This window comes from Pteropus medius, unplaced genomic scaffold, assembly GCF_902729225.1.
Source record: "Pteropus medius unplaced genomic scaffold, Ma_sr-lr_union100, whole genome shotgun sequence".
Lineage (NCBI taxonomy): Eukaryota > Metazoa > Chordata > Mammalia > Chiroptera > Pteropodidae > Pteropus > Pteropus medius.
The window spans coordinates 5,564,238-5,590,902 of NW_024356336.1; the positions used below are offsets into that span (position 1 = coordinate 5,564,238).

General features: G+C 49.7%; 2 protein-coding genes across 2 annotated transcripts; one reads left to right on the plus strand and one right to left on the minus strand.

Moving 5' to 3' along the window:
* Nucleotides 1-115: 115 nt before the first annotated feature.
* ZMAT5 (zinc finger matrin-type 5) lies at nucleotides 116-23,198 on the minus strand. The gene is made up of 6 exons (XM_039861796.1): nucleotides 23,061-23,198; nucleotides 12,242-12,396; nucleotides 7,849-7,911; nucleotides 6,358-6,438; nucleotides 4,447-4,558; nucleotides 116-536 (listed from the first exon to the last, which is right to left on the minus strand). The coding sequence occupies exons 2-6, from the start codon at nucleotides 12,366-12,368 to the stop codon at nucleotides 407-409; spliced, it is 513 nt and encodes a 170-aa protein (XP_039717730.1). The 5' UTR covers nucleotides 12,369-12,396; nucleotides 23,061-23,198; the 3' UTR covers nucleotides 116-406.
* A 252-nt stretch (nucleotides 23,199-23,450) lies between these two features.
* On the plus strand, nucleotides 23,451-25,365 carry UQCR10 (ubiquinol-cytochrome c reductase, complex III subunit X). Its single transcript, XM_039861797.1, has 2 exons — nucleotides 23,451-23,644; nucleotides 25,102-25,365. Exons 1-2 carry the CDS (start codon nucleotides 23,495-23,497, stop codon nucleotides 25,141-25,143), a joined length of 192 nt encoding a protein of 63 aa, XP_039717731.1. The 5' UTR covers nucleotides 23,451-23,494; the 3' UTR covers nucleotides 25,144-25,365.
* Nucleotides 25,366-26,665: the final 1,300 nt, after the last annotated feature.

Here is a 26,665-nt window from a genome sequence, read left to right on the forward strand (position 1 = left end):
CAAGCACCATCACCCTGGAGAAGACCTCATCTCACTCCAGTCCTGCCCTTCCTCTGACCAGGGGCCAGAGCAGACAGCTGAGGGCACCCGGCAAGGGAGAAGTGCAGCCACACCGTCACAGACAGACTCTTTATAAACATCCAGAAGGAAGTTTTCTCACCCGTCTTCCCATGATGTCCCATGAGGGAGGGAGGATGGAGCTGAATGGTACAGAGCTAAGACCAGGGCTGCACCTGATGAGGGAACTCCTGGGCCTTAGCAAGGGCAGGCCAGGCGGAGCTGATGGTTTCAGAGGCTCCATGGGGCACAGCAGGAGGCAGCCTCGGTGTCCCCCAGTATGAGCCCTTATCTTTACTGTGACTGTTGTGGAAGCTGACCAGGTGGGGGTCGGGTGGGGTTGAGGGGCTCAGCCCCACTGGACGCTGGGCTGCAGGGGCCACCCCCCAGGTGGGGGTGCCCGCAGAGATGGAGGCAGCTCCTGGACTGGTGGCCAGCCCACAGGGTACTGGAAGACAGTGGGTCTGATGGGTTCAACCCTAGAGAGAGAAGAAAAAGTTGAGAGAATTCGAGGTGGGCACAGCCCAGGCCCAGGCTGGGGCATGCCCCCAGCTCACCCTCCCTGCCACCTCAGCTGTAGGGAGGGTCAGTGACCTTTCCAGAAGGCCGAGCCTCAAAAACATGCAGACCTTTTGAGCCAGCAACCTCACCTCTAGGAATGAGCCCAAAGGAATAGCAGGGTTGTGGGCAGAGACTGAGTTACAAGAAATAGAAATAACCTAAGTGTTCACCTGTGGGGGACTGATTAAATATATATGCACGTCTACAGCAGAGATGCTATGCAGCCTGTGTAAAAATTAAGCAGACTTACATGCACTGATGAGAAAAGGTGTCATGATGTACTGTGTGAATAGGAAGAAAAAGCAGCTTATAAAATAATGTATATAGCATGATATTATTTTTGTTTAAAAATATATAACATATATAAATGCATAAAAAAAAAACCCTGGAAGACAGCAAAATGTTAACGGTGGTTTTATCTGAGTGGTGGAATTATGGGTGAGTTTTTTTACTTCTTTATACTTTTCAAGAAAAGTTTTACAAGCACGCAAGCCTTTGAAATCCAAAATATTGTCTAATTTTTTTTTAAAAGCCTCATTTCTCATGCTATTCAGTCTCCTTCCCTTAAGGTCCACCACTGCCGGTGCCACCTCCTAGGAACCCAGGGCCCATTTGAAGCACCCACCCTAGGTGCCCAGCCTGGGGCTGCCCTGTCCTAAGGGAGCTGAATTAGCTGCAGAGATAACCTCCCCCTACCAACTGCTCTATATTTTGATCCTTCTGAACTTGACTCCCACTCAGGCCATGCAAACCCTTTTATAGATGAGGCAACTGACGTGTATGGAGTCCGTCACATGCCCAAGTGACAGCCCAGGGACGGGGGATGAGGGACTGGAATGCAACCTACACATGGGCTCCGGCCACATACACCCCCACCTTGGCTGCAGCTCCTGCTGTACCCACCTCCACCCCATCCCCAGGCCCAGCTCTCAGTGAAGGTTAGAGCCTGGCAACTTGTGGCAAGCTCTGGGGCCCAATGGCTGGCCCTTTGTGAGAGGTGGAGCTGGGGGGCTGGGGACAGGAGCCCTGGGAGTTTGCCTCACTGCACCTACGCAGTCTACTCCTCAGGACCTGACTGGATAGCGAGAGCCTATTTGAGGACATCGGGCAGCCCCAGGAGCAGCCTCTGGGGCTCCTGTCCTGTTGCAGAGGACAGGGAAATCCCTGCTCAGTTGCTTGCTGCCTGCTGGAAAGCGCAGAAAGCAGCTCCCAGCATGATTTATGGCACTGGGGAGGTTTCAAAAAAATCCACCAGCGCAGAGAAAGGTGGGAGTGGGGTAAGGCTCTGCAGCTGTTGGAAGGGAGAACCCCAGCTGTCAGCTAAGTCTGGGCTCCTCACAGGGTCAGGGTGACCGTAATTCTCCACAGAGAGTGTATGATCCTGTGGAGACCCTTCCCATGAACCTCAGACCCTTCCTCTAGAAAATGGGGCAGATTCCTGGGCAACTGGGACGCAGAGTGCCTGAATGCCCTGAGGCCTCTTGCCAGGAAAAGGGTACACCCACGTGTGCTCACAGACACTGGCACACTCCCTGGGCCCCAGACACAGAGGGCCCTGAACCCCTGAAGCACGCCCCTCTAGCCCTGCACATAACAGAATGGTTGCACATGTGGCATGACCCTGCTCATGGCTTCTCTTGTGGCCTGTCTGCCCTATGCACAGGACAGGAGCAGTGATCTTGTTTCTCCATCCATGGTCTCCTAATCAGAAGGTCTTAGGGAGAGGCCTGGGCCGCAACAGCAGCGCCAGCCCAGAGAGATGTGCAAAGAGGGAAGATTAAGGGGTATAAAGTCACAATCTGAAGAGCCAACAATAGAGGGCAGGGACAAGCACCAACCTCACTGGGGATTAGGTGGTATAGCTAAGGCCAGCCTCTCCATCTCACCACCGGCTGCTCTTGGCAGATCCCTCAGGGTCACTGTGCTGAAGAGGATAGCACAATGCTCCAGGCTGGGGCCCCACAAAGCCTCCGTTTCCCCTTTTACAGGAGGGATGGCCTGGCTCACCTCGAGGACTCTGCTCAGCCTATAAGGTTAGAGGCTTTGGGTCTGGGCGGCCCCAGATGGGCCAGGCAGCCACTTGTGCCCCATGCCCCAGGGGAAGAAAGAGACACAGAGAGGAAGAGGGGCCACCAGACCCGTCCCTATAAAAGGCTCGCAGCACTAACACTCAGGAAATTGTTCTCCAGGCTGGGGATCCTGCTCTCCCAAATGCTCTCTCAGGCAGTCCACATGGCCTGGGCTGGCATGTAAGACATCTTAGCCAAGCCTGAAAGATGAGTCTGACTTTGCCAGGCAGAGTGGGGCAGCAGCTACTGGCTGAGGAAATAGTGTGCACAAGGTTGCTCCAAACTCAGAAACACCCAGCACAGCTAATAAACTGCCAAGCGTCCAGTGGGACTGATACAGAGGCCAGAAGGGAGAGGTGAGAAGGTGACTCCCACAGGCTGGGGAGGTGGCAGGGAAGTTCCACCTGAGGTACAGGAAGGGAGGTGAGCAGCCAGGGGAGCATGGCTTAAGTGAGTGCAGAGCGTGGCTGGGACCCACAGGCAGCTGGTCCAAGGAGCAGTGCAGAGCGGAGTGGGAGAGCGAAGAGGCCCCCACAGCTCTCTGGGCAGCCTCCAATGGGCTGAAGGAGCCTGAAGTGCAGGACATGGATCCCTGGATGATGATGGCCGGACCCAAGGACGGGGTGACCACGTGATCAAAATCACAACCATTTCAGACAGGACCAGGAGGAAGAGATGTCATACTCCCATATTTGAGTCATTTCTGTACTATATATATTCCCAAGATGGTAAAGGAAAAACTGGGCACGAATTTAAAACAAAGGTAAAAAACAATGAAAGTTAATTTGAAATAGTTTAACAAACTCTTCACTGGGGCACAGAGAAGGCAAGAAGCTTGGCCTTCACCTCTGGCAGTGCCCTGAAGTAAGGTTTCATCTCACAGACTGTCCAACCAGGCTCCTTCGGCCCAGACAAGGCTGCTGTCCCATGAGGCTACACCACAAAGATAACTGAGTTGAAAGTGAGGTGGTCCAGGGTTAGGCTATTTGTACAAAGTCACAGGCAGCTCCCAAGCACATCCTTTAGCCCCTTTCCCTCTCCTCTCTCTTCTTCAATACCTGGGAGAAGAGTCCAGGAGTCGTGGCCTTAACAGGAGGACCTGGGACAGCATGTGGCACACATCTGAGGGCTCCTAAGGGTGCTCCCCATACAAGGAGTGAAGGGTGCCCTGTTAACTTCTGAGCATCCTGGGTGCTGGGTCCAGGCAGTAGCCACCCTCCTCGGGGAGGCAGTGGGACAATGACAATAAGTCTGTTTTTACAACCCTGTCTCAGCTCTGTCTCTTCCTAGTCATGTGCCCTTGGGGCAAGTCATGCCCTCCTATGGGCCTCACTTTCCTTGTTAGGTGACTATGCCTACCTGGCAGGACCTCAGAGGGTATACAGCAGTGACTGGTACACTGGAGACTCAATAACCACAGTCGGACTCCCCTCTCTGGTAATGTAATTGGTGATGTGGAATCCAGTTGGTTTGGCCACCCCTTCAGCCAGCACAGACTCCAGTAAGGGAGGAGCCACTAAGGGAGGGGGATGAGGCCCTGGAATAGGAACCTTAAATGCATGCCCCTCAGCCTCTGGAGAGGACTTGGGGACCCAAAAGCCCCTGACATGGTCGCTCCCTCAGGGAGCTCTGCTGGGAAGAGGGTTCCTATCTAGCCACTGGGCAGTACATGGAGACTGTTCAGCTTCAGGTCAGGTCAGGCTGGCTGGGGTCTTGCTCACAGAGGGCACAGGAGGAGGGGACCCAGGAGGGCCTGTACCTGCTGCTTGGGGCTGAGCTCAGCCGCTTGGCTCTCTTCTCCAGCCAGTCCTCCAGATGGCCCTCTGGGAGCTCAGCGATGTCTGGGGGCCACTCCCTGGCCCTCCTCTCCTCTGTGGGGATAGGAAGACATGAAGGAAGACCCCTGCCTGAATCCCACCCTCCCACAACACAGGCAGAACCTTCCTGGGAGGGCACAGGCAGGAAGGTCAGGAGCAGAGCCTCTGGCCTGTCCCCACCCTGCCACTAACTCCCTAGGCCCAGCCCTCTGGGCTTCACTCTGCTTCCCCATTAAATGGAGACAAAACACGGCTACCTCCCAGGCTTTTTAGAGTTGGACACAGAATAATGCATGTAGACAGCCTGGCCCTCAGGAGGGGTCCAAGTCCGGGGTACAGAGAGGTTGTGTGGGCTATAGAACAGGGCAGAGCAGGATCTGAATCTCGGCTCTGCCACTTGCCGGGTCTCTGACCCTGGGCAGGGGAAGAAGCCTCAGCTTTCCTGATTTTTCTTCTCATAAAATGTCTTATAAAAGCCTTTGCTCACTGATTTAAAACTGAGCAACAGCGAGAGTTCAAACAAGCTTTGTGTGAGATGGGGTCAGTGTCTTAGAGGAGATGGTTTAAGATGCGGCCTGGGGGTCAGAGGAAAATAATCATACTCATGGACCAATGCTTACTCCAGGCCAGGTCCTGGGCTAGTACTGCACAGGCATCATCTCACTTCATCTTCAAAAGCAGTTGTGTTCAACAGATTAGGACACTGCCTCCAAGAGAGTAAGCTGTGTGCCAGCGTCACAAAGGATATGGCAGAGACAAGACTGTCCGAGATGCCAGCTGAGGGCGCACCTCTGCTCCCAGCCCCTTTGGCCTCTCCCATCCCTGTCTCAACTAGGCACTGATTTCAGCTCCAGGCCCATCGGCCTGTGCTCTCCCCACCATGGACCAGCTGTTCCCTGAACTCAGACTGGTAAAGAACTGGAGATATTGCCACAGCCAGGAGCTGCTAGCCTGGCCCACGGGGGTCTTGCTGTAGGAAAGGTCCTGGAAACCATGTATTTTGCCAGGGCTGCAGCCACTCTGTCATTTGCTCCCCAGGGCAGGACATTGCCTACAGGGTCTGATTGGTCAGAGGGTAGCAAGGCCCCTCAGGAGACAAAGGTAAAGGCCAGGTTGCCCAAACACTCTCCGGCTGCCCCAATGCCTGGACGGAGGGAAGGGAGAGGGCAGTAGCACCCTGGGAGACTGGAGTCGACCTCTAATTTACCAGGGCTCACGTAGGGCCCTTCTGCCTGAGTGCTAGCCTCAGTTTCTCCATCTGTTCAATAAGGGGCTGCATAGGAGTATCGATAAAGACCATTTAAGTGGGAACTTCCTTGTTCTCTAATTTGAGAAGGAGTGAATTTTCCATAGGCAGGCATGCCAGATTCCAGAGAAAGCTGAATCTGCTCTTCCCTGGAATTCCCAGGCTGCTGAGGGCAGGCAAGGTGCTCTCTTCATACCAAAGTAGAGTAGGGGATCTGCCTGCTGCCAAGTAGGGCCTCAATATATGTTGCCTGATTGAGGGAGGGAGGGAGTGCAATATGAATGAATGCCAGGCTAGCAGCAGGGTCCAGGTGGGGCTGAGGTGTACCCTCAGGACTCCTGGGCAGAAAGCCATGCATGCCACTTTAAACCAGAAGGGGACACAGATGGGAGCTCCCCTGCTCCTTCTCCACTCATGCCTGGGGTGGTTTGGAGGCAGTTTCTGATACCCGCGCCATCACCCTGGGGAAGCCCTCAGCCTATCCCACATGGCAGCCATTAAAGACAGGGTGCTGAGGAGGCACAGTGCGGCTTCCCCGGCCTCAGATCCTGCACACACCCTCAGCAGTCCACCCCTCCCCCAGCCCAGGGTCCCCGCCAAAATATACCTTCCACCTGGATACTCAACTCCTGTAGGTCTCGCTCTGACATGTGGGAAAATCTGCAGTTAGGGCCAAAGTCACACTGGCCTGCAATAGGAAGACAGTTATTGCCGTTCTGGAAGGGCTCCCACCTGGAAGGGCTCCCACCGTGGGCTGAGGAGCACTAGAGTTTTAGGGGCAGGGCTTTAGGGACTAAAGAGTAGCAACCCCACCTCTGAAGAAAAACTTGACTCCCTCCAGCCCTGCCCACATGATCAGCCACAGCCACTTGTTTGGTCCATCATGCCCTGCTCACAGCCCTTCCCTGGCTGGGGATCAAATTCCACTGAAGCCCTTCACGACTGGGTTGCACAGCCTCTGCAGGCTTGGCTCTTGTCACCACCCCACCACCAGCACCAGCCCTAGCCCATTCCCCAGCCTGAACAAACTACATGCAGGTCCTTGAAAGGGTCATGCTTCCTCTCTCCACTCCAGGCCATTGCACATGCCGTGTCCTCTGCCTGGTGGCCTGTCTGCTCATATGGCTTACACTGCTCCCCAGAAAGGCTTTAATGGCAGTTTTGTACCATTAAAGGAGGTACCAAAGTCCAGGGTGGCTTTCTGAATCTCAGTTGAGGAAATCAAATGTGTCTCAAAATAATAGGAGACTGAAGATGTCTTAAGCCAGCATAACCCACCAGTGGCACGTACACATCAAAGTCCTTGGGGAAGCCCCTGATCTGCAAGCCTGGTACCCATCTTGGGGCAGCACCATCACCTGAGGGAATGCAGCCATTCGCCCAGCTTCCCTAGGCCAACAACAGTGCCTCTCCCCAGTGCTAAGTGTCTTTACAAAGCATGTTAATCATCATGGTTTTAATCTTTGCCGTGGCTACTAGGAAGCTCAGGGCCAAACCCTTAGGGAGTACATAGGACCTCAAGGCAAGCATGGAGAAGATTAATTCTACTGGCTTTGTTTTATTTTTCCTACCCCTATTTTCATTTACCTTTGGTTTCTTCACTTACTGAGGTTTTTATCTCTTTGAACTAGATGCATCTTTATTAGCTGGGTATTAAGCAGTCAAATCAACACCCAGCATCCTTGGTTCTAATTCTGAACCTTCTCAATATTGTCAGACCTATTACTATCTCCAGCCCCACCTGCTGAGAGCGGGTGGTGCAGCAGAGGTCGGGCTCCCAGACTAACTCAATCAACCAGTCTATTATACCCATCAGTGTCCCCTGGATTTACTTGTAATCTCCCAGCACTTGCTTGTTCTGAGTGAGCCAACAAAATCACATTCTAGGTCTGAAGAGCTAAAGACGAGCCCCCGGAAGTCCTATGGCACAACACTAGGGAAGGCCCCAACTGATCAGTTGGCTGATGCGCAAAAGCCACAAAGTGGGTTCAAGTTGGTGGCCAAGGTAGGGGAGAGGCTCTGCAGAGGTTCAAGCAGGCCGGACTGGGCATGCTGGTCCCTGGGTGGGTAGATGGGACCTGAACTGAGAACGCTTTACCTGTCAGGAGAAATTTCCTGCAGGGCCGCTTGTTCTGTTCATCCAGCAAGATGGCAGCTGCATCTGTGAGAGGAGAGAAGGGCTGGATTCAGACCTGAGCTGCACACAGGCACTTCCTGAGATCAGGAAAGAGCTTCCCATCCATAAAGGAGTGTAAGAGAGGATGACCACAGATAAGGATGCTGGGCAGAAGGATCTGAGTTTCAGGTGACCTCAACTCTCCCACCCCACCCAGACCCAGCCAAAGGCAAGAACCAGGTTTTAGGTCAGAGGTTCTGAACTTTGCACAATGAAATCACCTAGAAAAATTTTTTTAATGCTGATACCACAAGACTTCTCTGCACTGTCTTTGTAATTTCCTATAAATCTGTAATTATTTCAAAATAGAAAGCTAAAAAAAATTTTCTTCTGCCCAGGAAGCTTACTAGTAAACCCCAGGGCCTAGGCATTGTTCCGCAGCCAAGGATGCAAAACACTGCTCTCCATTCCCCTCCCTGCACCAGCTGCAGGCTCTCAGCACCATACCAGCCGCCAGCCTCCACAGGACTTGGCAGCAATCTTTCTGGATAAGAACCTTAACCCTGGTTTCCTCCGATTTTTTTCTACCTTTATTTTCATCATATATTTATGGTGTAAATTTTATGTTCTTCTTGAGAGGCAAGGAATCAATCAGTCAAAATCTATAAGTAAGACATGTGAGGAAGGTGTTCTGATTCAGAAGCCCTGAGGTCATCCTGGAGGAGGGAGAGGCCAAACCTGGGCTGGGCACTGTCCCCATTCATCCACCACCTTTTCTAGAGGCCACTGGGGTACAGCAAAGACCACAGGCTTCAAAGCATTTCCTCCTCACAAACCCACTGTAGAGTGCTAACATTCCCATTTTGCAGAGGGGGAAAAATGAGGTTCAGACAGGAGTAAAGAGCACATGGGTCAGGAAGTGGGGCACACAGGCCGGTATGAACCCTGGCATGTGAGTCTAAAGCCCCTGATCTTTCCTGTGTGGTTGCTGATCTCCTGGTGGCTGGTGGACTATAATGGGGGCTCCTCCCTTCCCCAGGGAAACTGGTGGCTGGGGGAGGGGTGGGCTGCTGGGGTCAGGAGTTGGTTACAGAGGACTCACTCCAGGGAAGGCCTGGTGGAGTGTGGGTGGGGCCAGCAGGGTAGGGAAGAGCCCATCTGTCAGCACTGGGCTTGTCAGACTCAGCCCAGCCAGCTGGTGCCACATATCTTTCCAGGGGAGGCGAGCTGGTGGAGGGCATGTAGATATTGCCCAGGGCACTCCTGGGGGTAGGCCAGCTGAGGCTGGCAATGGGGCTGGGCCTGAGTCCTACACAAGGGGTGGCTCAGTGTGAGAGAAGAGTCCCAGGCTGCTCAACATCTGGCTGGTGGTTCTCAACCCCATGGCAGAATCACTGGGCAGCTTTTAAATACACAAATGCCCAAGCCCATTCTTCTCAGGTTCTGCTCTAATTTATCTGAGGGGGAAAGCATGAGAATTGTTAAAATCTCAGTGACTCTGAAGTGCACCTGGGCTGGAGAACCCCTGGCCCAGGCCCTGCACAAAGAAGTCTATGTTCTTCCACACTGTGTTCAAGGGTCCACGTGATCTGACCCCATTGGTCCTTCTCGCTTCATCTCCCAAAATTAACAGCTGCCCTGGTGCCCTGTGTCTGTTTGCTCATTCATTTAGACATTCATCTAACAAACATTTACTGAGCACGTCCTGTGTGCCAGGCACTGCGCCAGGTTGAGGATTTAGTGGAGTACAAGTCAGACCTGGTACTTCCTTCCAGTCCAACAGTCACACTAATCCACGTGGATATAAATGGGGTAAACAGTTAGCACGAGGCCAAATGACCTGACCTGGCCCGGGAGGTGGGGAGGGCATCTTAGAGGACTCTGAGTTGAGATGGGAGAGCCAGGATAGGGGCGGGGAGGACAGCAGGAAGGGCATGGCTGCCGAGGGTACAGTATCTGCAGTGGACAGTGTGACTGGAGCTCGGAGGGAGAGGTCAGCAGGGCATGGAGGCCTGGGCAGGACAGGGGTTCCACCCAGAATATGCTGTATTAACTGGGTGTGAGACCACTTTACAGAGGCCCTGCTTTCTTCACCTGCAAGTCTTCAGGGCCTATCTGGGAGCTGAGGACATGCTAAGTGTTTACCAAGCACGAGCTGAATGAATGACCCCATGAGATAAAAGGCCTGAGGACAATCCTTTTGTGGACCCATAAGTATTGTTCCCACTTAGTGAAGCCTTACATGCTATACAGTTATCTTGAGATTACTGAGGCCCTGTCATATCTGTGGGAGGTGGGTATTGCTGTCATGGCTGTTTTATATGTGATGGAGTTAGGGCCACACTGTTAGTGAGTGACACCTTGGGACTGACATCCGGGCAGCCTAACTCCAGGGCCCACACTTGTCCTGACCATGGCAGATGGATGGTCAGTTCCTCTGGGGGCTAAAGGCCTTGTCTAGGCCACGAAGGTGGGAGCAGAGCAAGTGTTAAGTCCTAAACCAGGCTGGGGTAGCATGTGCCTCTCCCTCCAAAGTCTATGCTGTGTGGTTGCTCGGCTAAGGTGGAGCCCCGGGGAAGCCTCTTGAGGAAGTGGAAAGAGCTTGCATGGCAGCCTAGGGACCCAGGGTGAGGTGATTCACTACTCTGAAATTTAAAGTCACCATGTATAAGTGGGGATGCCTGGCCCACCCAGGCTCCCTCAAAGAGCTGTTCTAAGGACTGCCTGTGGCTGGGGATGTGAGAGGACACTGGGAATGCAGAAGCCCTGAGAAGGGGCTCACCTGTTTCACCTTTTCTATAAGTAACACAACAGCCTCTACTGACCAGCCCTGGACCTGAGGACCTGGCTGCTCTTGGGTGAGTCTGAGACTAGGAGCAAACACCAGGGTAAACTTGAGGCTCAGTTCTATGCCAGATGACAGCCCCTGCTGGATTTGAGGGACAAGGTGCTTCTGCCTGACACCAGAGTCAGAGGCCTCCCAGGCACCCCTGCCCTGACTCCCAGCTCCTCACAGCCATGCCTGGCCTACTGAGCAGCCTGGGTGCCTTCCCTTACCCAAGCCTCTGAGGCTCAGCTTCCTTATTTGAAATGGGGAGAATCTGGTAGAGCTTTGAAAATATCATGCCTAGGCCTCACCCTAAACCTGCCTCTGGGGAGGGGGTGAGGAGATCAGTGTTATTTCAAGGTCTCAAAGGGATCCTAACTCAAAGGGTTGAGATCTGCTACCTTAGAGAATTACTGAGAAAAGCAAATGACAAACCATGGAAGGCACCTGGCATGCAGAAAGCATTCAATAAATGCTCACTCCTCTCTAGTGAATTCTGAGTCACAGACCAGGGAATTCTGTCTCTCTTTCTCTTTCCTTCTCAGCTGCTGGGACTCAGCTTCTTCCTTCCAGGCTTTGGGCCCTGTCCCAGAATCCTGCTCCCCAATTAGTGGAGCATCAGCCCTGCCCCAGCTCATCCCAGGAGTTCTAGGTCCACTGCCCCCTCCCCACACCACTGAGCACTCTCTCCATTTGATCTGGCTTCTCACTGGCCACCCTCTGGAATCTCTCTGGTTATTGCTCAGTGTGTATGTCTAATGACAGCAGTGAGGAACAGCTCCCCTGTAGTGAATGCCTTGGAGTGCCAGGCCCTGTACTAGGTGCTTACAGCCTTAGCTCATTCACCCCAGTCACATCTGCTCTGAGAAGCCTTTCCCAGAAACTCGGCTATTTGGCCATCCACCATCCAGTCATTCAATGGCCATTCACTACATCCCACTGCTCATAGAGCAGTCAGTCATCACTGTCAAATGCAGCTCTGGTCATGTTGGCTGATGCCTAAAGCCTTTCAAAGGCTGCTCTCTGCCCTCGGGACAACCCATCCCACTTACTGTGGCCTCCACAGGCCTGTACGAGCTGGCCTCTGCCCTGTCACCAACTTCAGCCCTATCATTCTCCTCTCCTGCTGTGTCTATCCACACCCTCTCTTCTGCTCCAAGAGCACAAGGTGCTTTGCTCATGACTGCCTTCTTTTATACATTCTGCCCAGAATGGTGCTTCTGGCTTTTCCCTATCTTGCTACTGCTGGCTCAAACATCATCTTCTTGGAGAGGCCTTTTCCCTGGCTACAGTATCCCCAGAGCCTGGCAAGGGGTCTAACAGAGCCCTCAGTCAAGATTGCGGAGGAAAAGCACTTACATTCCAGCCTGACCTCTGAGGGCCCATCTGCCCTAGGGGCCAATGACCCAGGCCTCCTCTATTTTGCTCCTCAAAGAGCCCAGACCAACCAAGACTATCACTGGCCATATGGTGTTTTCTTGTCTGATGATAAGAAAGACTGGAGAGCAAGGATCCATAAGCTTGGCGGCTAAGCCAGTGGGCACCCACCTCGAAACATGTCGTACCAGGACTTCTTGGCCTTGAGGTGCTGTAGCCCATTCAGGTGCTTCTTGCGGTTGTGGAGGTTGTCCTGGAAAGAGCGGTCACAGTAGTCGCAGAAGTAACGCTTCCCCATGGCCACCTGCACCAAGTGCTGCCGATGCCTGGGAAGCCACAATGCACTCGGTCAGAGGGTGGAGGCAACGCCACACACCAAAGCCCACGGCACACCACCCCACTGAGCACTCCCTCAGGCCTGTGCTGTGAGGAAGGCTTTCTGTACACACGCCATCTCATCTAAACCTCATGACAGCCTGTGAGGAACTACACAGGCTGATGAATGTGGCCTATGAGGCCTCATTCCAGAGAGATCTTTTAACAATGTGATGCCCTGCCTCCACCCCAAGCCAGTTAAGGCAGAACCTCAGTGGATGAGGCCCGGGCATCAGTATTTTTTAAAACTCCCCAAGAAAATTTCACATGCAGCCAGGCTGGAGAACCAGCACCTTACACCCTCTGGCCAGCCCCCACCCTCCACATCTCTGACCTCTTCCTCTCTTCTGTTCTCTCCATGCCAGCCACACAGGCCTCCTCTCTGCTCCTCGAACACACCAGGCACATGCCCACTTCCCAGCATTTCCCCATTGTTCCCTCTGTCTAGTTGCTTTTCCCAATACCTGCCACATTTGCTCACTCGACTCCTTTGATCTTTACTCAAATACTACCTTCTCAGTAATCTACCGTGACCACTTTATTTAAAATTGCAGAATCCTCCACCCTATACTTAGTTTTCCACATTCCTGCCTCATTTTTATCACCTTTTAAGTAATAAGTTACTTGTCATGTTTACTATCTTTTCCCCCGAACAGGAAGATAAATCCACGCTTGCCGGGTTATTGTAGTTTATTGCCGAAGCTCCAGCACCCAAAGCGGTGCATGGTACATAGCAGACAACCAAATATTTGTTGAGTAAATAAATTCTCATTTTCCTTAGGGGACAACTGAGGTTCAGAAAGAGGAAGTGATTTGCCCAAGGTCACACAGCTGGTAAGCAGAAAGTAAACCCAGGTCCCCTGAAATCCAGCTGCTGAGTGTCCTCTCTTCCATTGCTAGCTCAATGCTTAGAGAAGCCAGAGGCTCAGGCAGAAATGCAAATAGCTTCCCAAGGAGATTAGCTAAACCCTCAGGTGGCAAGTCTCCAGACAATCACAGAGGGAAATGAGGTCTGAAAACCCATAAGACTTTTCAGGTGCGGTGAACAAAGCTGCCACTCCTGAGCCAGGAAATCTGTAACCCAAGGTAGGTGCTGATTCCATGACTCTCATGGCCAACCCATGTGTCTTCCAGTTTGGTGCCACAAGACCAGAGGACTGGGTCTGCTCAGGGCCATCAAGTATAATCTCAGCGAAGGCTGAGCCCAGACAAGCCCCTCACCTTTCAGAACCTATGCTCTGACCCTTCATTTCACAGAGCAGGTTCCTGAGGCCCAAAGAACAAAGACAAGTGACTTCCCCAAGGTCATGAGGTAGCAGCCCAGGCTAGCAGCAAAAGCTCCAGACTCCCAGGATCTGGCAAATAAAAATAAAGCCAGGACCTGACTCACAGGCAGATGGATAGGGGAAGGCATCTTGGAAAGAGAATGGGGATAGACACAGAGACAAACAAGCCCCCCAGACAGTTTAGGCAGCCATGTGGGTTGATGGAGAAAGCCACTCCTGTGGCAGACAGGGACAGCAACCATTAAGTCGAAAGCTATAATGGGATTAGGAACAGACAGTCATTCAAAATGAAAACATAAAAAATCTCTCTTTTCTCCCATTACTGCTGAAAAACCACATCCCAGACACATGGACTTGATATATTAAATTTGGCAGCTCTAATACATCCCGTCTTGCCAATATACTTATAGGAATTGAACTGAAATTGTAAGAGATGAACGTTTAACGGCTGAGAGCTTAACCAAGACATTCACAAAGCTTAAAGCTCCAGGAGCTGTGGGGCTCTGGAGAGTAATGGGGAGGGGTGGGGCAATGGGAAGGGTGTCCCTCTGGGAAACTGAGACGAAACGTGGATCTGTTGCAGATTTGGCTGGATAAAAACACATAGGCACTGAGCAGCAAGCTGTGTGACCTTGGGCAAGTCACTTCCTCTATTTAGGCCTCTACTTTCAGGGATATGAGGTGGTGGGTCTGACCGGTTGCCTGATTGGGTAGTAGTAGAAAGAAGTTTGCTAATCCAAGTGAATTATTAATAAAAGAGTAATAGTAATAGAAATGACACTACTAATGTTCAGCATTGAGTGAGGGCTCAATAAATGTTATCCATTACTTGATTTATTGTGTATCTATTATGTATTGGCACTAGATTAAAAGTTTTATAACACATCATTTCATTTAATCCTCAGGACAACCTGTGAAGTAGGACCTAGTATACCTTTTGAGATGAGAGCACTGAGGCTCCAAGAAGTCAAGTAACTTAGCCAAGGTCATGCTGCCAGAAAGCAGCCAAGTTGGGCTTAGAATCCAGGCAGGATGGCCCTAGAGCCCTTCCTAATGACTAATGAAAGTCTCCTACCAACAAATTACACCAGTAGCAGCTTTCCTTTATGAAATACTCACTATACCCCTGGGATCATGTGGCCCCTTTGAACCCCAAGAAGTATGTATTATTATAATCCCATTTACGAGGGAGGAAACTGAGGCCCAGAGAGGTGCTGTGAGGTGCTCCAGATCACCTATGCTATCTAGGAAGGGTGGAATAGGTCTCAGAGTACCTGGGGCTTGGGTCTGCTGAGAAAGCCTCCCACCAACCCACTGGGAAATCAAGACCTGCTCATTCTGACTCCTACAGGTTGGGCTGTGCACAGGTTGTCTGTGCACATGTGTGCGTGTGCGCTGGGGCAAACCAGCCTCAGCTGAGGGCCACAGTGGCCGTATTGCCCTCCCATACCTTCCTGTGCCCACTCTGGTCAACTCCCAGCCGGCAAGTTCTCAGCTATCCAGGACGGGTCAATAGACCTCACATTCTAGTCCCAGCTCTGCCAGGTGAGGCTGTGGCTCTGTCACTTGCCCTTCTGGGCTTCAGTTAACCCGTGTAAAGCAGCAGGCAGGCAGCTGGCTTTAAATTCTGCCACTACTGCTTTCTAACTGTGACCTAGGGTAATTAACTTCTGGCATCAGTTTCTTCCTATGTAAACTGGGATAACAGCAGTGCCCATCTCAGCAGCTGCTGTGAGATTCAGATCATCCATACATACAGTCCACTTAGCCAGAGCCTGGCCCACAGGAGGCCCTCAAGAAAAGTTGGCTGTCATCACCATCATTGTTATTGGCCTTTGAAAAGCCCATATTTCAGAAAACACAGGCTCAGAACAAGGAACAGGATGCTGCTGCCCAAGTGACCTCTGGGGTCAGGTGGTCCATATTACAGATAAGTGAGGCCACGAGAGGGGAAGTAAGTTTCTGAGGTACACAGTATAAGACAGAGGTGGGATGAGAACCTCAACCTCCGTGGGGGCCCAGACTCCTGCCCAGACCAGCAGCTCTGCAGAGCCCCCCACTGCCCTGGGATGATGTCAGGGGAGCACACAGCATCTAGAAGACTAGCACTTGCAGCCTATCTCACAGGCCTTCCCCATGGAGGCAGAAGCCCCTTCCTGGGCAGGAGTTGGTTCAGCAAGGTGACCTCACCCAGGCATCATCCACAGGTGGATGTGTGGAGCTCCTGACCCAACTGCCTCTCGCTGTAGTGCCTTGGCGGGAGAATAAGTCTCTGATACAGTGCCCGCCAGACACACTACTTGGCAAGCAGAGCATATTTCACTTCAACTTACCCCTCAGCCAGGCGTCCCTGCACAAGGCACAACCTGCACCACTGCAATGCACTTGGCAACCGTGAGTGGGAGGTCAGGGAATGGGGGTGGGGACAGATGGATGTCTCTGATGATGCCCAGATACCAGCATGGGCTGCTGACTAAGCTAGCCCTCTCTGCTGTGATTCATTCTTATCCTTTGAGGCTGGTGTGCTCGGCAGCGTGTGAGCGAGGCCCTGTCCAGAAAACAGAACAATCTGGCTCTACTCAGGCAGTGCCACCCACCCAGTCCCAGGGACCAGGTCCATGGTTGCAACAGCATCTTCTGGCTCTTTGGAGCTTGTCCAGGAGACAGGGAAGTTGCCTGGGGTGAAGGGGAAGTGGGCAAGGCTAGTGGGATAACCCTCTGGGGTCACACAGGTCTGGGTTTGAAACTTGACTGTCCTTAACAACTGAGTGACTTCTGGAAAGTTATTCCATAGCTCCTCTTGTCTTCTCATACGTTGACTTACTGTTACCCGTGCCTACCTCCCCACTAGAACATAAGCTCTCTGAGGGCAGAGTTCTATCTGTTCCACTGCTGCACCCAGCACCCGCACAGGGCCTCGCATATACAACTGCTATGAAATGAGCCTGCAGCAACCAAGGCCTCCCGTCCTCTGCTTACTGACATCTGCCAGGCCCTCTTCTCCTCAAGCTTGAATCTGGGGATGATGACAAGGGTGGACAGAGAAAAGAGACACATAAGGCTCTAAAGGCAGATCTCTCATGACCAGCACCCCCTCCCCGCAGGACCTCTACCTCCAGCAGAGCCAGCTCTACTGACTTAAATGACACCAGGCCACCCTATGGCACCTGACTTCAGTCCTCTAGTCTCAAGGAAAAGATTACCAACTAGTTGAGACACTTTAAGGTAGAGGTAAGAATAAAAGAGAATGGAAGTGGGGTAGGGTGAGGAAATATAGCTTCAGATTTCATTCCTGTGTGTTCGGCACCTGGCTTTCTTCCTCAGAGACCAGATATAAAGGTGTCTACTTCAAAGATGAGGACACAGGTTCAGAAATACTCCTAATTTGCTCAAAGCCCAGGCTAAAAGAGGCACTGATAATGGTAATTTTTCATCAGCTTGAGTGCTGCTGGTGGGCCAGAGGTGCCGAGGACACCCACGTACCCTTTTGTGGAGCCCTCACCATGATGCTGTGAAGCCACGTGCCGAGACTCCACAGCCAAGGCATTCACACTGGGATCTGGCTGACCTCAGAACCCTTTCTCTCCCCACACCACTACTCTGCTGTGAGGCCATCGTGGGGCAGACAGTTGTGCTTCATTGATATTCTTGGTTCTTTTCATTGTGTGTCTCAGGTACAGAGCTAGCTTTGGCACAAAGCTAAAATAAGCCAACAGCTCGGCTGTGGCCAGGGGCTGTGATGCACACTGTAATTATCCAGGACTTATGCTCACCACATGCTGTCCTCAAGCTCACCTGTCATTTCTTCTAATTATGGCACCAGGTAAACACACAGGACGGCTTTATTACACACCCACTAGGAACATGGCAACGTCCCAGTGCCACATATGCCTACTGTCTTGAGTCTGCCCTATGGGGGTGACCCGCAGACTGCCAGCTCAGGACCCAGCTCCAACAGAAGTGCCAAGAAGGTTTATGTCTTCCCTGATAGGGGCCCCAATATGTTAGGGTTCTCCCTCAGATGCCCCAGGGTTTTGTAGCAACCACACAGTTTTCTCATCCTGACCTCATTCATACGTTCCACCCCTTGGTGTGAGGCACATCAATTTATTCCTGGTAGTATAAGGGGGTGGGGATTTCTAATTTGGCAGGTCTGGGTGAGGGCCAGGATCTAGGGAGGCCATGCTACACAGTCCACAGACCACATTGGGAAAAATGCTGGTCTAAGGCAGAAGATGATGGGCTAAAGAACAGAGAGGGTGAGAGCTAACTCAAAGTCACACAGGTCACCCAGGCCAATCCCTATTCCAAAAATTCAACCCAGGTGTGAATCTCATCCCTGCCACTTTCAGGCTGTGAAACTCTCGGCAAACTATTTACCCTCTGAGCCTCAGTGGAAGATGAGGGTAAAAATATTATTTCATAATATTACTACAAAGATTAAATCATGAATGTTAGGTGCTTAGCACAGTGCCTGACATGCCAATGGGGCTCAATACCCATTCGTGGATATGGCAACCAGCCTCCATGGTCTAAGGCAGAAGATGATGGGCTAAAGAACAGAGAGGGTGAGAGCTAACTCAAAGTCACACAGGTCACCCAGGCCAATCCCTATTCCAAAAATTCAACCCAGGTGTGAATCTCATCCCTGCCACTTTCAGGCTGTGTTTGTACCTAGTGTTGTTCCCTTCCAAGCTGTTATCAGGGTTAGTCTGTGTAACTAAAAGAATAGAACAGAGATGACAGGCTATTACTTCCAAGATCAGGTGGCTACCATCCTGGTGTCTCCCTTTCTTTAATCACTTGCTCTGGGGCAAGCCGGCTGCCATATTGTGAGCAGCCCTGTGGGGAGGCCCAAGTGGCAAGGAACTGAAACCTCCTGTAAACGGCCATGTAAGCTTGGAAATGGACCCTACAGCCCCAGTCAAGCCCTCAGATAGGTGTAGCCCCAACTAACAGCTTGACTGAAACCTTGTGAAACACTCTGAGCCAGAACCACCCCACTGAGTCACTCCCAAATTCCTGACCCTCAGAAGCCATATGAGATGTTTGTTGTGTTAAGTTGCTAAGTTTTGGGGTAATCTGTTATAAAGCAATAACTAATGAATACAGTGGGATGTATGAAAAAACTAAATCACTTTACAATACACGATGGCCACAGGTACAAAGTGCCCCGTATCCCGAAACACTCCTGAGTCAAATCAAAGGAGCTCCCCTACCCCATTCACACATGCACAACTCTAGAGTTCCACAGTTCCCTTTTCATTCATTCATTCACCAGCCAAACATTTGCTGAGCGCTTCTTCTCTGCCAGACCAGAGTTCACACCTCACGACAAAGAGTCCCTGCTCTCATAAGAAGGTGCACTGAGTATTTGCTGAGGGTGGCTGACAGATGCACCCCTAGTAATAATAGTAGGTAACAAACTTTGTGCTGGAGGCACCAAGGACAGGCACCTGCATCCAACAGGGAATTCCTCCAAGGAAATAATCAGAGATGATTTCAAAGAGCTAGGTACCAAGGGGGTCACCGCAGTGTAGCATGTCCTAAAACAGAAATCTAGATGTCCAATAGTAGGAACAGCTGATGGTTATCCATTACTCGCCACACACCCTGCAGGCTGCTCAGTGTCCCGAGTGGGGTGGGGGCAGGGTTCAATGACAAGATGCACAAAGTCTGTTATCCTCATCTTGCCCTGCAAAAAGCTATAGGCAGAGGAAGCCCGCAGCTGGCCAGGAGCACGAGTAGGGCATGAGCCATATCTGGTTAATAGAGTACCACACAGCAATTAAAAATCAAGTCAAAGGAAACAAGTTCCTCACATGGACAAATATTCACTCTATATTACTAAATAAAAACAGCTTGTTACCACAACAGTATATATAATTTGATACCACTTTTTTAAGGAGAAAGAATCTCCTGCCCCAATACACACACACACACACACACACACACACACGGAGATTAAAGCAGGCAGGAAAATATTTACTATGGTTATATCTGGATAATAAATATTTATAAGTTTCTACATTTAACATGTATTATTTTTTAATTCTCCCCAAAAATTCCCTTCAAAAAAGTGGGAAATCTGTCAGGCAGGGATCAGTCCTATCCTTTTCCTTTAGGAGCTACCATGGATGGTTCCAGTGACCTGGTTCACCAGGATGAACAACCTAGGGGCAGCGGTGAAAGGTATCAAACAAAGACATTTCCCTCAGTCCCTGGCTGAAGGCTGATAGGGAGCGCCCTGATTCCAAGCAGACCTGGCTCAGTGAAAGCTGGCTGAACCCAAATCGGGCTCCAGGGAGCTGCAGGCTGGAGACACAGTTTCTCATCAGATAGTTACAGGTCCCAGGAGGCTAGAGTTTCCAAATAGGAAAAGGTAAAAATAGCCTGAAGGAGGCTCCTGAACCAGATACCCAGACTCAGGGAGGCCTGTGCCTTCCCCGTCCTCTCTCCCAAGTCTGGGCTTTAAATACCATCTGATCTTCTGTCAATACTGTCACTGCTACCCAAGTCGGGTCTGACCTACTCGTACCCGGACCAGCCTCCCCAGTTCACCCTACCCTGAGCAGCAACAGATTGACCTTCTTAAAATGACTCCTGCTCAAAATTTTCCATGGATCCTTATGCAGAGCTTATTAAAAATGAAGTCTCCTGGGTCAGATCTCCAGAATTCTTACCTAGCAGATCTGAAGGGGTGGGGGGCAGAAATCTGCATTTTAACCAGTGAATCTAGCAGCCACTATTAGGCACCCTCTAAGAAACGAAAGCCAGGGGAATGAGCTCCTGCTCATCCACCTCTCCATTCTCTACATCCCAAAGGCATCCTGTGCTGGGGACAGTCTCTCTGGGTAGACACAGCCCCCGATTCATGTCCCAGTAAGAAATCAGTCTGATTACTGAATAGCTTCAGCTTGCTGAAATGATACCTCAACTTGATTGGAATGCTAAACACAATTCATTAGAGTAAATAAAACTGTTTTCTTACTAAGTGTCTTGTTACACTCCAGGAAAGTTTAGAACTGAAAATAGAGGGAGTAGGCTAAATCAAATACATTGTATTAATGTTCTTGTCCTAAGTTTAGTAATAATCAGTGTATACTGGTATTTAAAAGTATCTGTAACATTGAAAAGAATTTGACATGTTGAGTTTATGACAGATAAGCACTGTGATTCCAATTTAAGTTAAAATAATATAGTTAGGTAATTGATAAAATACATGTCAGTAATTGATATGAGACTTGTGATTTTAAGTTGAGAGGTGAGCAATGGCCGGAAACATTGGCTAAATATTAAAATCACCTGGGGTGCTATAAGATTCTAAAGGTGCCCCCCATATCCTAATTTCATGTCAGAAATGTTTTTTTTAGCTCCCCAGACTGAGAACCAGTGACATAAAAGAAGTTGACTGTTAATAAAGTACTGAACTATTTACAAGAACTTAAAATTCATTTTGCTTATAGGTTTAATTTATTAAATTTTCTAGAAACTAAGTATTCTGGGGAATTATGCTTATGTTATGTATCTGAAGTACTTAAAAAGAAAATTAAATATATAAAATTTATAAATGGAATTAAATGTGTAAGAGAATGTAATTAGGCTGTAAATAGGGCTGAATGTTTAAGGGACTTTAGTTTGTTCAACTTGAGTTCAAAGATTAATCAAAGGAAAAGTTAAGGTAATTTTTCTTATTTTCTAGATCTATGTACAGAATAATAATTTCTAAGTTGAATTTGATGGCTTACAGAAAATTAGGCTTTTAAAAATTGTTGCTCCAAAGAGAATTAACTAAAAAGACCAAAAATAAAATCAAACAAGCCACACCTTAACTCCGTGTTCTTCCCCACCTACCCTACCTAAAATAATTCCTCTCTCCTCTGAACTTCCCATCAGCCAAATTTGTTGTTAGCAAGACATAAGTATTCTTTCCCAGAAGCTTCACATCCTGTCCCAAGGGGCTACTAGGATGCTTCGTAAATAGAAAATAACTGCAGTAAGGATAACTCATCCTGGATTTAGAACATTTCATTTTCCCTCCCAGTCCCCTAACAAGGCATTACTGTGAGTTTTACAGGTCAGAGGCAGTTCTAGGTCTCGAATCCAGTCCCTGATTTTTAATGCCACATGTATGCGAATGACTTTTATTTCTGGTTCAGACCTCTCCTCTGAACTCCAGATCCAAATCCTCATTTGCCTCCAGACTATAAGGGGCAGCTCAAATTAAAGGTGGCCAAATAGAACTTAAGATCATCCCCATGGATTTTAAATTGTTGAGGTCAAAACTTAGGGCTTGATTCCCCTGTCCCACACACCCTAGATGTCTGTCAGCTTGTTCTGTCTGTCCTACCTCCTCAAATACCTCCCAAATTTGATCACTACTCTAACCCACATCCTAATCTAAATTACCATCCTGCCTCAACTGACCCAATACAGTAACTTCCTCTCTTTAGTCTGTTCTCCAGAGAACAGCCAAAATTATGACATTAAAGTGTAAATTAGATCATGTCACATCCCAGACTAAAACCCTCAGGGGCTTCCTAGTGCAATTAGAAAAAATAAGACTCCTTACCATGGGTTACAAGGCCAGATATGAGCTGACCCCAACCCGCCTCTTCACAGTCCACTCCTTTCCTTCAAACACCCAAGACTGCAGAGACTCAAGGCCTTTGCACCCACGTTTTCCTGTCTGACCTACTACTATTCATTCAGGTCTCTGGTTAAGTGCTACCCTGTGCACCCTGGCTAAAATAGCACCTCCACCCCCTCCCAATCAACCTGTCTTCTGCTCTTCACAGCATTACTTCACCTCCCATTCATCCACACATAGTAGAATGAGCGCTCCATGAGAGCAGAAACATGTTCACAGCTGAGTTCCCAGCGCATAGCCCAGAGGAGGCGCTCAGAAAATATTTGTTGAACAGCCCCAGTACTTCAAAGCCCTTGCTCTTTCTATTCCCAAGAAGAAATGAGTGGAACCCCTTTGTAGGTCAGGGTTCTCGGCTGCGAAGCCCACGGATAAGGAAAATAGGAAGTAGGGGCAGAAGCTCCCCTTCCCTCGAAGCCCAGCAGATTCATCCCCCAGGACTTGACTTTTGCCACAAGCTCCAACTCTAGGGCAGGACTTGGGGATGATAGAGGAGACAGTGGGAAAGACGAGCCGAGGACCCGGACGCCAAGACCCTCCTCGCCTCTCTATCCATTCCCCATCCTATCAAATGGTGCGACATGCCGCGGGGCTCTCAGGCTTAAAAGAAAGAGCCCAAACCGCCCGTGGGGGATGCGGGTAGACTAAGACTCGCCCTTCGCCGTCCGGCCAAAGAAGGTACCTGGCTCTTCTGGGCCCGACCTCTCCGAGTTCCTCCTCCTGTGCCCTAGCGTCACGAACTGCTTGCTGGGATTCGTAGTCCTTCCTTGGGTATCAGTTCGCCCTTCCCACAAACCTTTGGGACTCAAAGCTGAAAGAGCGCAGGAGCGGGGAAAGCGCGAGGCCTTCTGGGTGTTGTAGTTCAAAGTAGTCAATCAGGAAGAAATTACTGCGGAGCAACATTGTGTAATAAATCTTACCAAAATAATTTTGGCTGCCTTGATCTGAATATTATGAGAATTTCCTCTCACACAAGCCATGCATTACCTCCGTGGGTCAAAACGACGAGCACTGAGATTCAGAGGAACTACAAATCCCATAAAGAGTCGCTCGTTGAGGGCAGAGGGGAAGGTCGACCGCGCAGACGCTGTGGAGCGATTTTGGCCGTGAGGAAATATGGCGGCTCCTACGTTTACTGGGAGGTTGTACTCCTTGCTATTCCGCAGAACCTCCACCTTCGCCCTCACCATCGCCGTGGGCGCCCTGTTCTTCGAGCGCGCCTTCGATCAAGGCGCGGATGCGATCTACGAGCACATCAACCAGGGGGTGAGAGCCTAGGCCAGCCCTGACCTTGGGCCCGCCTGTGGGGTGACAGTGACAGTGGGAGGGAGGTGGAGCGAGACTCAGTGTACCTTTGCGAGGAAGGTGGCGGAGGGCGGGGGGGAGCGGTGTGTGTGGAGTAAATGCTGTACTGCTTGGGTGCCCCGTATCTATAGACTGCTATCCGTCCTCTCTTCCCGGTGTGAATCCTGGAACGTTAAATGGGATCAATAGATCCCACTTTGCCGGGGTTGTAAATATTGCGATCTCCCACGTACTCACTTTTCCATTTACAGAAGCAAAAACTAAAGCCTAGGGAGAGCAGACGTACTATGGCTACACCACCAGGAAGTCAGTGGCGAGTCAGGGCTGGAACCTAGGCTCCCTTTCTTAGAGTTTCAAGGGCAGATTTGAGCGGGCAATGGTCGCAAAAAGGATGTGTCCCTGAGACATTATGGTTGGCCTTTTCAGATAGCACTTTCGGTTCCCAAGGCTTCTCACGCAGGCAGCGTGGTATTAATTATGGTTAAGAGGGTGGGCTGTGAAATTAGAGAGCCCTGGATGGGAATACTGGGCCTTATCACTCAATAACTGTAACATTAAGTTGGGCAAGTTTCTTAACCTCTGGGTTTCACTTTTATATGTGAAAGAGAGATAATAATAGTAACTACCTCGGCATTATTGTGAGGATTATTTGAAGTACAGGCCAGATGCCACAGTGCCTGTTAGGTGGTACTACTCAGAAAATAATATGTGTTATATTCCTCAGGAGAAAATGGAAGCATAAGGTAGAGAATAACAACATCATTTAGACTCATTGTATACCAATCACCGTGCTAAGTACTCTGCATGCTTTATATTATTGAATTGTGGCTCATACTGGAGAAGGTCTTGTACGGATAGCCTTGTTCTACCATTCACTCACGTTTGTAATTTTTGGCTTTACAGCCAAGGCCGACCCTGTCCACTAATGCTGTGGCTAGGGCAACTTTCTGCTCCTGTGAAAGTGCTGCCACTGTTCCATCTCCTGTAAGCATTTCTATTGGCCGTTCCCAGTGTTTGGGAAAGGCATCTGATTACGTTGTCATAACCCACCTTCTGCGCTTTTAGGAATGAAAACAAAAAATGTCTCAGTTTGAGGTACTTAGGGACTATGTATTTAGGACCTTTTGAGTAATACGTGGGAGTTAAAGAAATGGGACATATTCCAGGCTCTGTTCCTCAATTTCCTGGAGAAGTAAAATCATCCCTCCCCACTTATTTCACATAGTGATTGAGAGCATCAAAAGCATTTTATAAATGTTAGGAATGTGTGTCTAGTATTGCAACCAGTTTGCCCACCACAACTGTCAGGACATGGTACGTATTTTTCTCATTGTTTTAGAGACCAGGGCAGTAGGAGTATAGTTGTCCAATGTGAGAAGCAAAACTAAAAGTTTGTGTCTCTTGTCTTTCAAATGCAGAAGCTATGGAAACACATTAAGCACAAGTATGAGAACCAGTAGTTCCTTGGAGACCCCCATCAAGGCCAGAAGGACCAGATCCATCACCATCCGTTTGCCCAGAGCCAGGGCCTCAGCTTGAAGATGATCCTCGCGTCTCTCTCCACAGACCACCTTTAGCTGTTGGCAAGAAATAGCTTCACCTGACAGACTCTTTAACTTCTGCTCTGTTTGAAGTATGTTTAGTCATAGCCATCAGCAAATAAATGTAAATTATTCTTGAGACCTGCTTCTGCATTGGATGCTTTGTTAATTCTGACTGATCTTCACTTGTCAGTTATTTGATACAATTTCATAGTCCTCTGCAAACATCTGAAGGGCAGATTCCATGATTTTTAGTTTCCCGTTAACTTACAAAGAATTCTGGTTTTCAAAACATTAGCTAGAGTTGGAGATGTTAGCTTAAACTTTGGCTTCTAAACCAGTATTTCCATTCTTAAATCACACAGAAGGGAGCTGACTGGCTTGGCTGTGGGGAAGCACCGTGCCCTCAGCTGGGGAAAAACCCTGGCCTAAGGGTCTTGGGACACCCCATGCCCCAGAGTCTAGTCTCCATGCTGCCTTTCACTTGTTGAGTATCTTTGGATAAAGCTGCCATATTTCTCTGGGCCACAGATTAATTTGGTCCAAAATTCTGAGCCTTCTGCTGGAGTTCTGCCCTCTAATGAGTTTGGTTTATCGTCATGCTCACTTGGGTTTGAATGCTCACTCCGTCAATTCTAGCTGTGTGAACCAAGGGCGAGGCACTTGACCTTGCTAAGCTTCAGTTTCCTGGTCTATAAAATGGAGATAATAGGAGTACATCTGTGTGGGGTTTCTGTGAGCATTAAAGGAGTTATTAAATGCAGGTAATATAGTCACAGATCCTGGCACATGGTAAATGGAAGTGAGATGTGGGGGATGCTTAAGGACCCAAAGAACCAGAAGATTTCTACTAGAAGGCTGTGGAACCATAGGAATGTGAGAAAGAGGGCTTCAAGGAATATATTCTGGTCATTTAACAAATGGGTGGCTCCTGTGTGTGAAGTACTGAGTTATGTTAGTGCTGGGCACGTGGTGAATAGAACATGGGGTTTGAACTCCTACTGGAGACACTAAATGCCATTGATGTATATGTTACAGACTGGGCCAAAGGTTCTGGGGAAACAATGCAAAGAGAATAACTGAGTGATGGAGTAATTGAGGGAAGCCGCAGGAGAGGTAACATTGGTGATAAAGATGCGTCACTTAAGTTGGGAGTTGGAGGCAAAGCAGAGAAAATAGCAGGTTTAAAGGCACAAAGTGGGGAGAGCCCTTGCTGAATTTAGTGGGATCAGGTCATTCAGGACCTGGTGAGTCACAGTGAATAATTTGGATTTTACCAAAATTATAATGAGTTGCTACTGAAAAAGTCTTAAGCTCTGCCTTATTAAAACATTCTGGCAGCTCTGAGATGATTAGATTGGAAGCAGGCAAGAGTGGAAGCAGAATAGTTTGGAGGTTGTTGCTGCACTCTTTATTAGAGCCGATAGCTGTAAGAGACCTT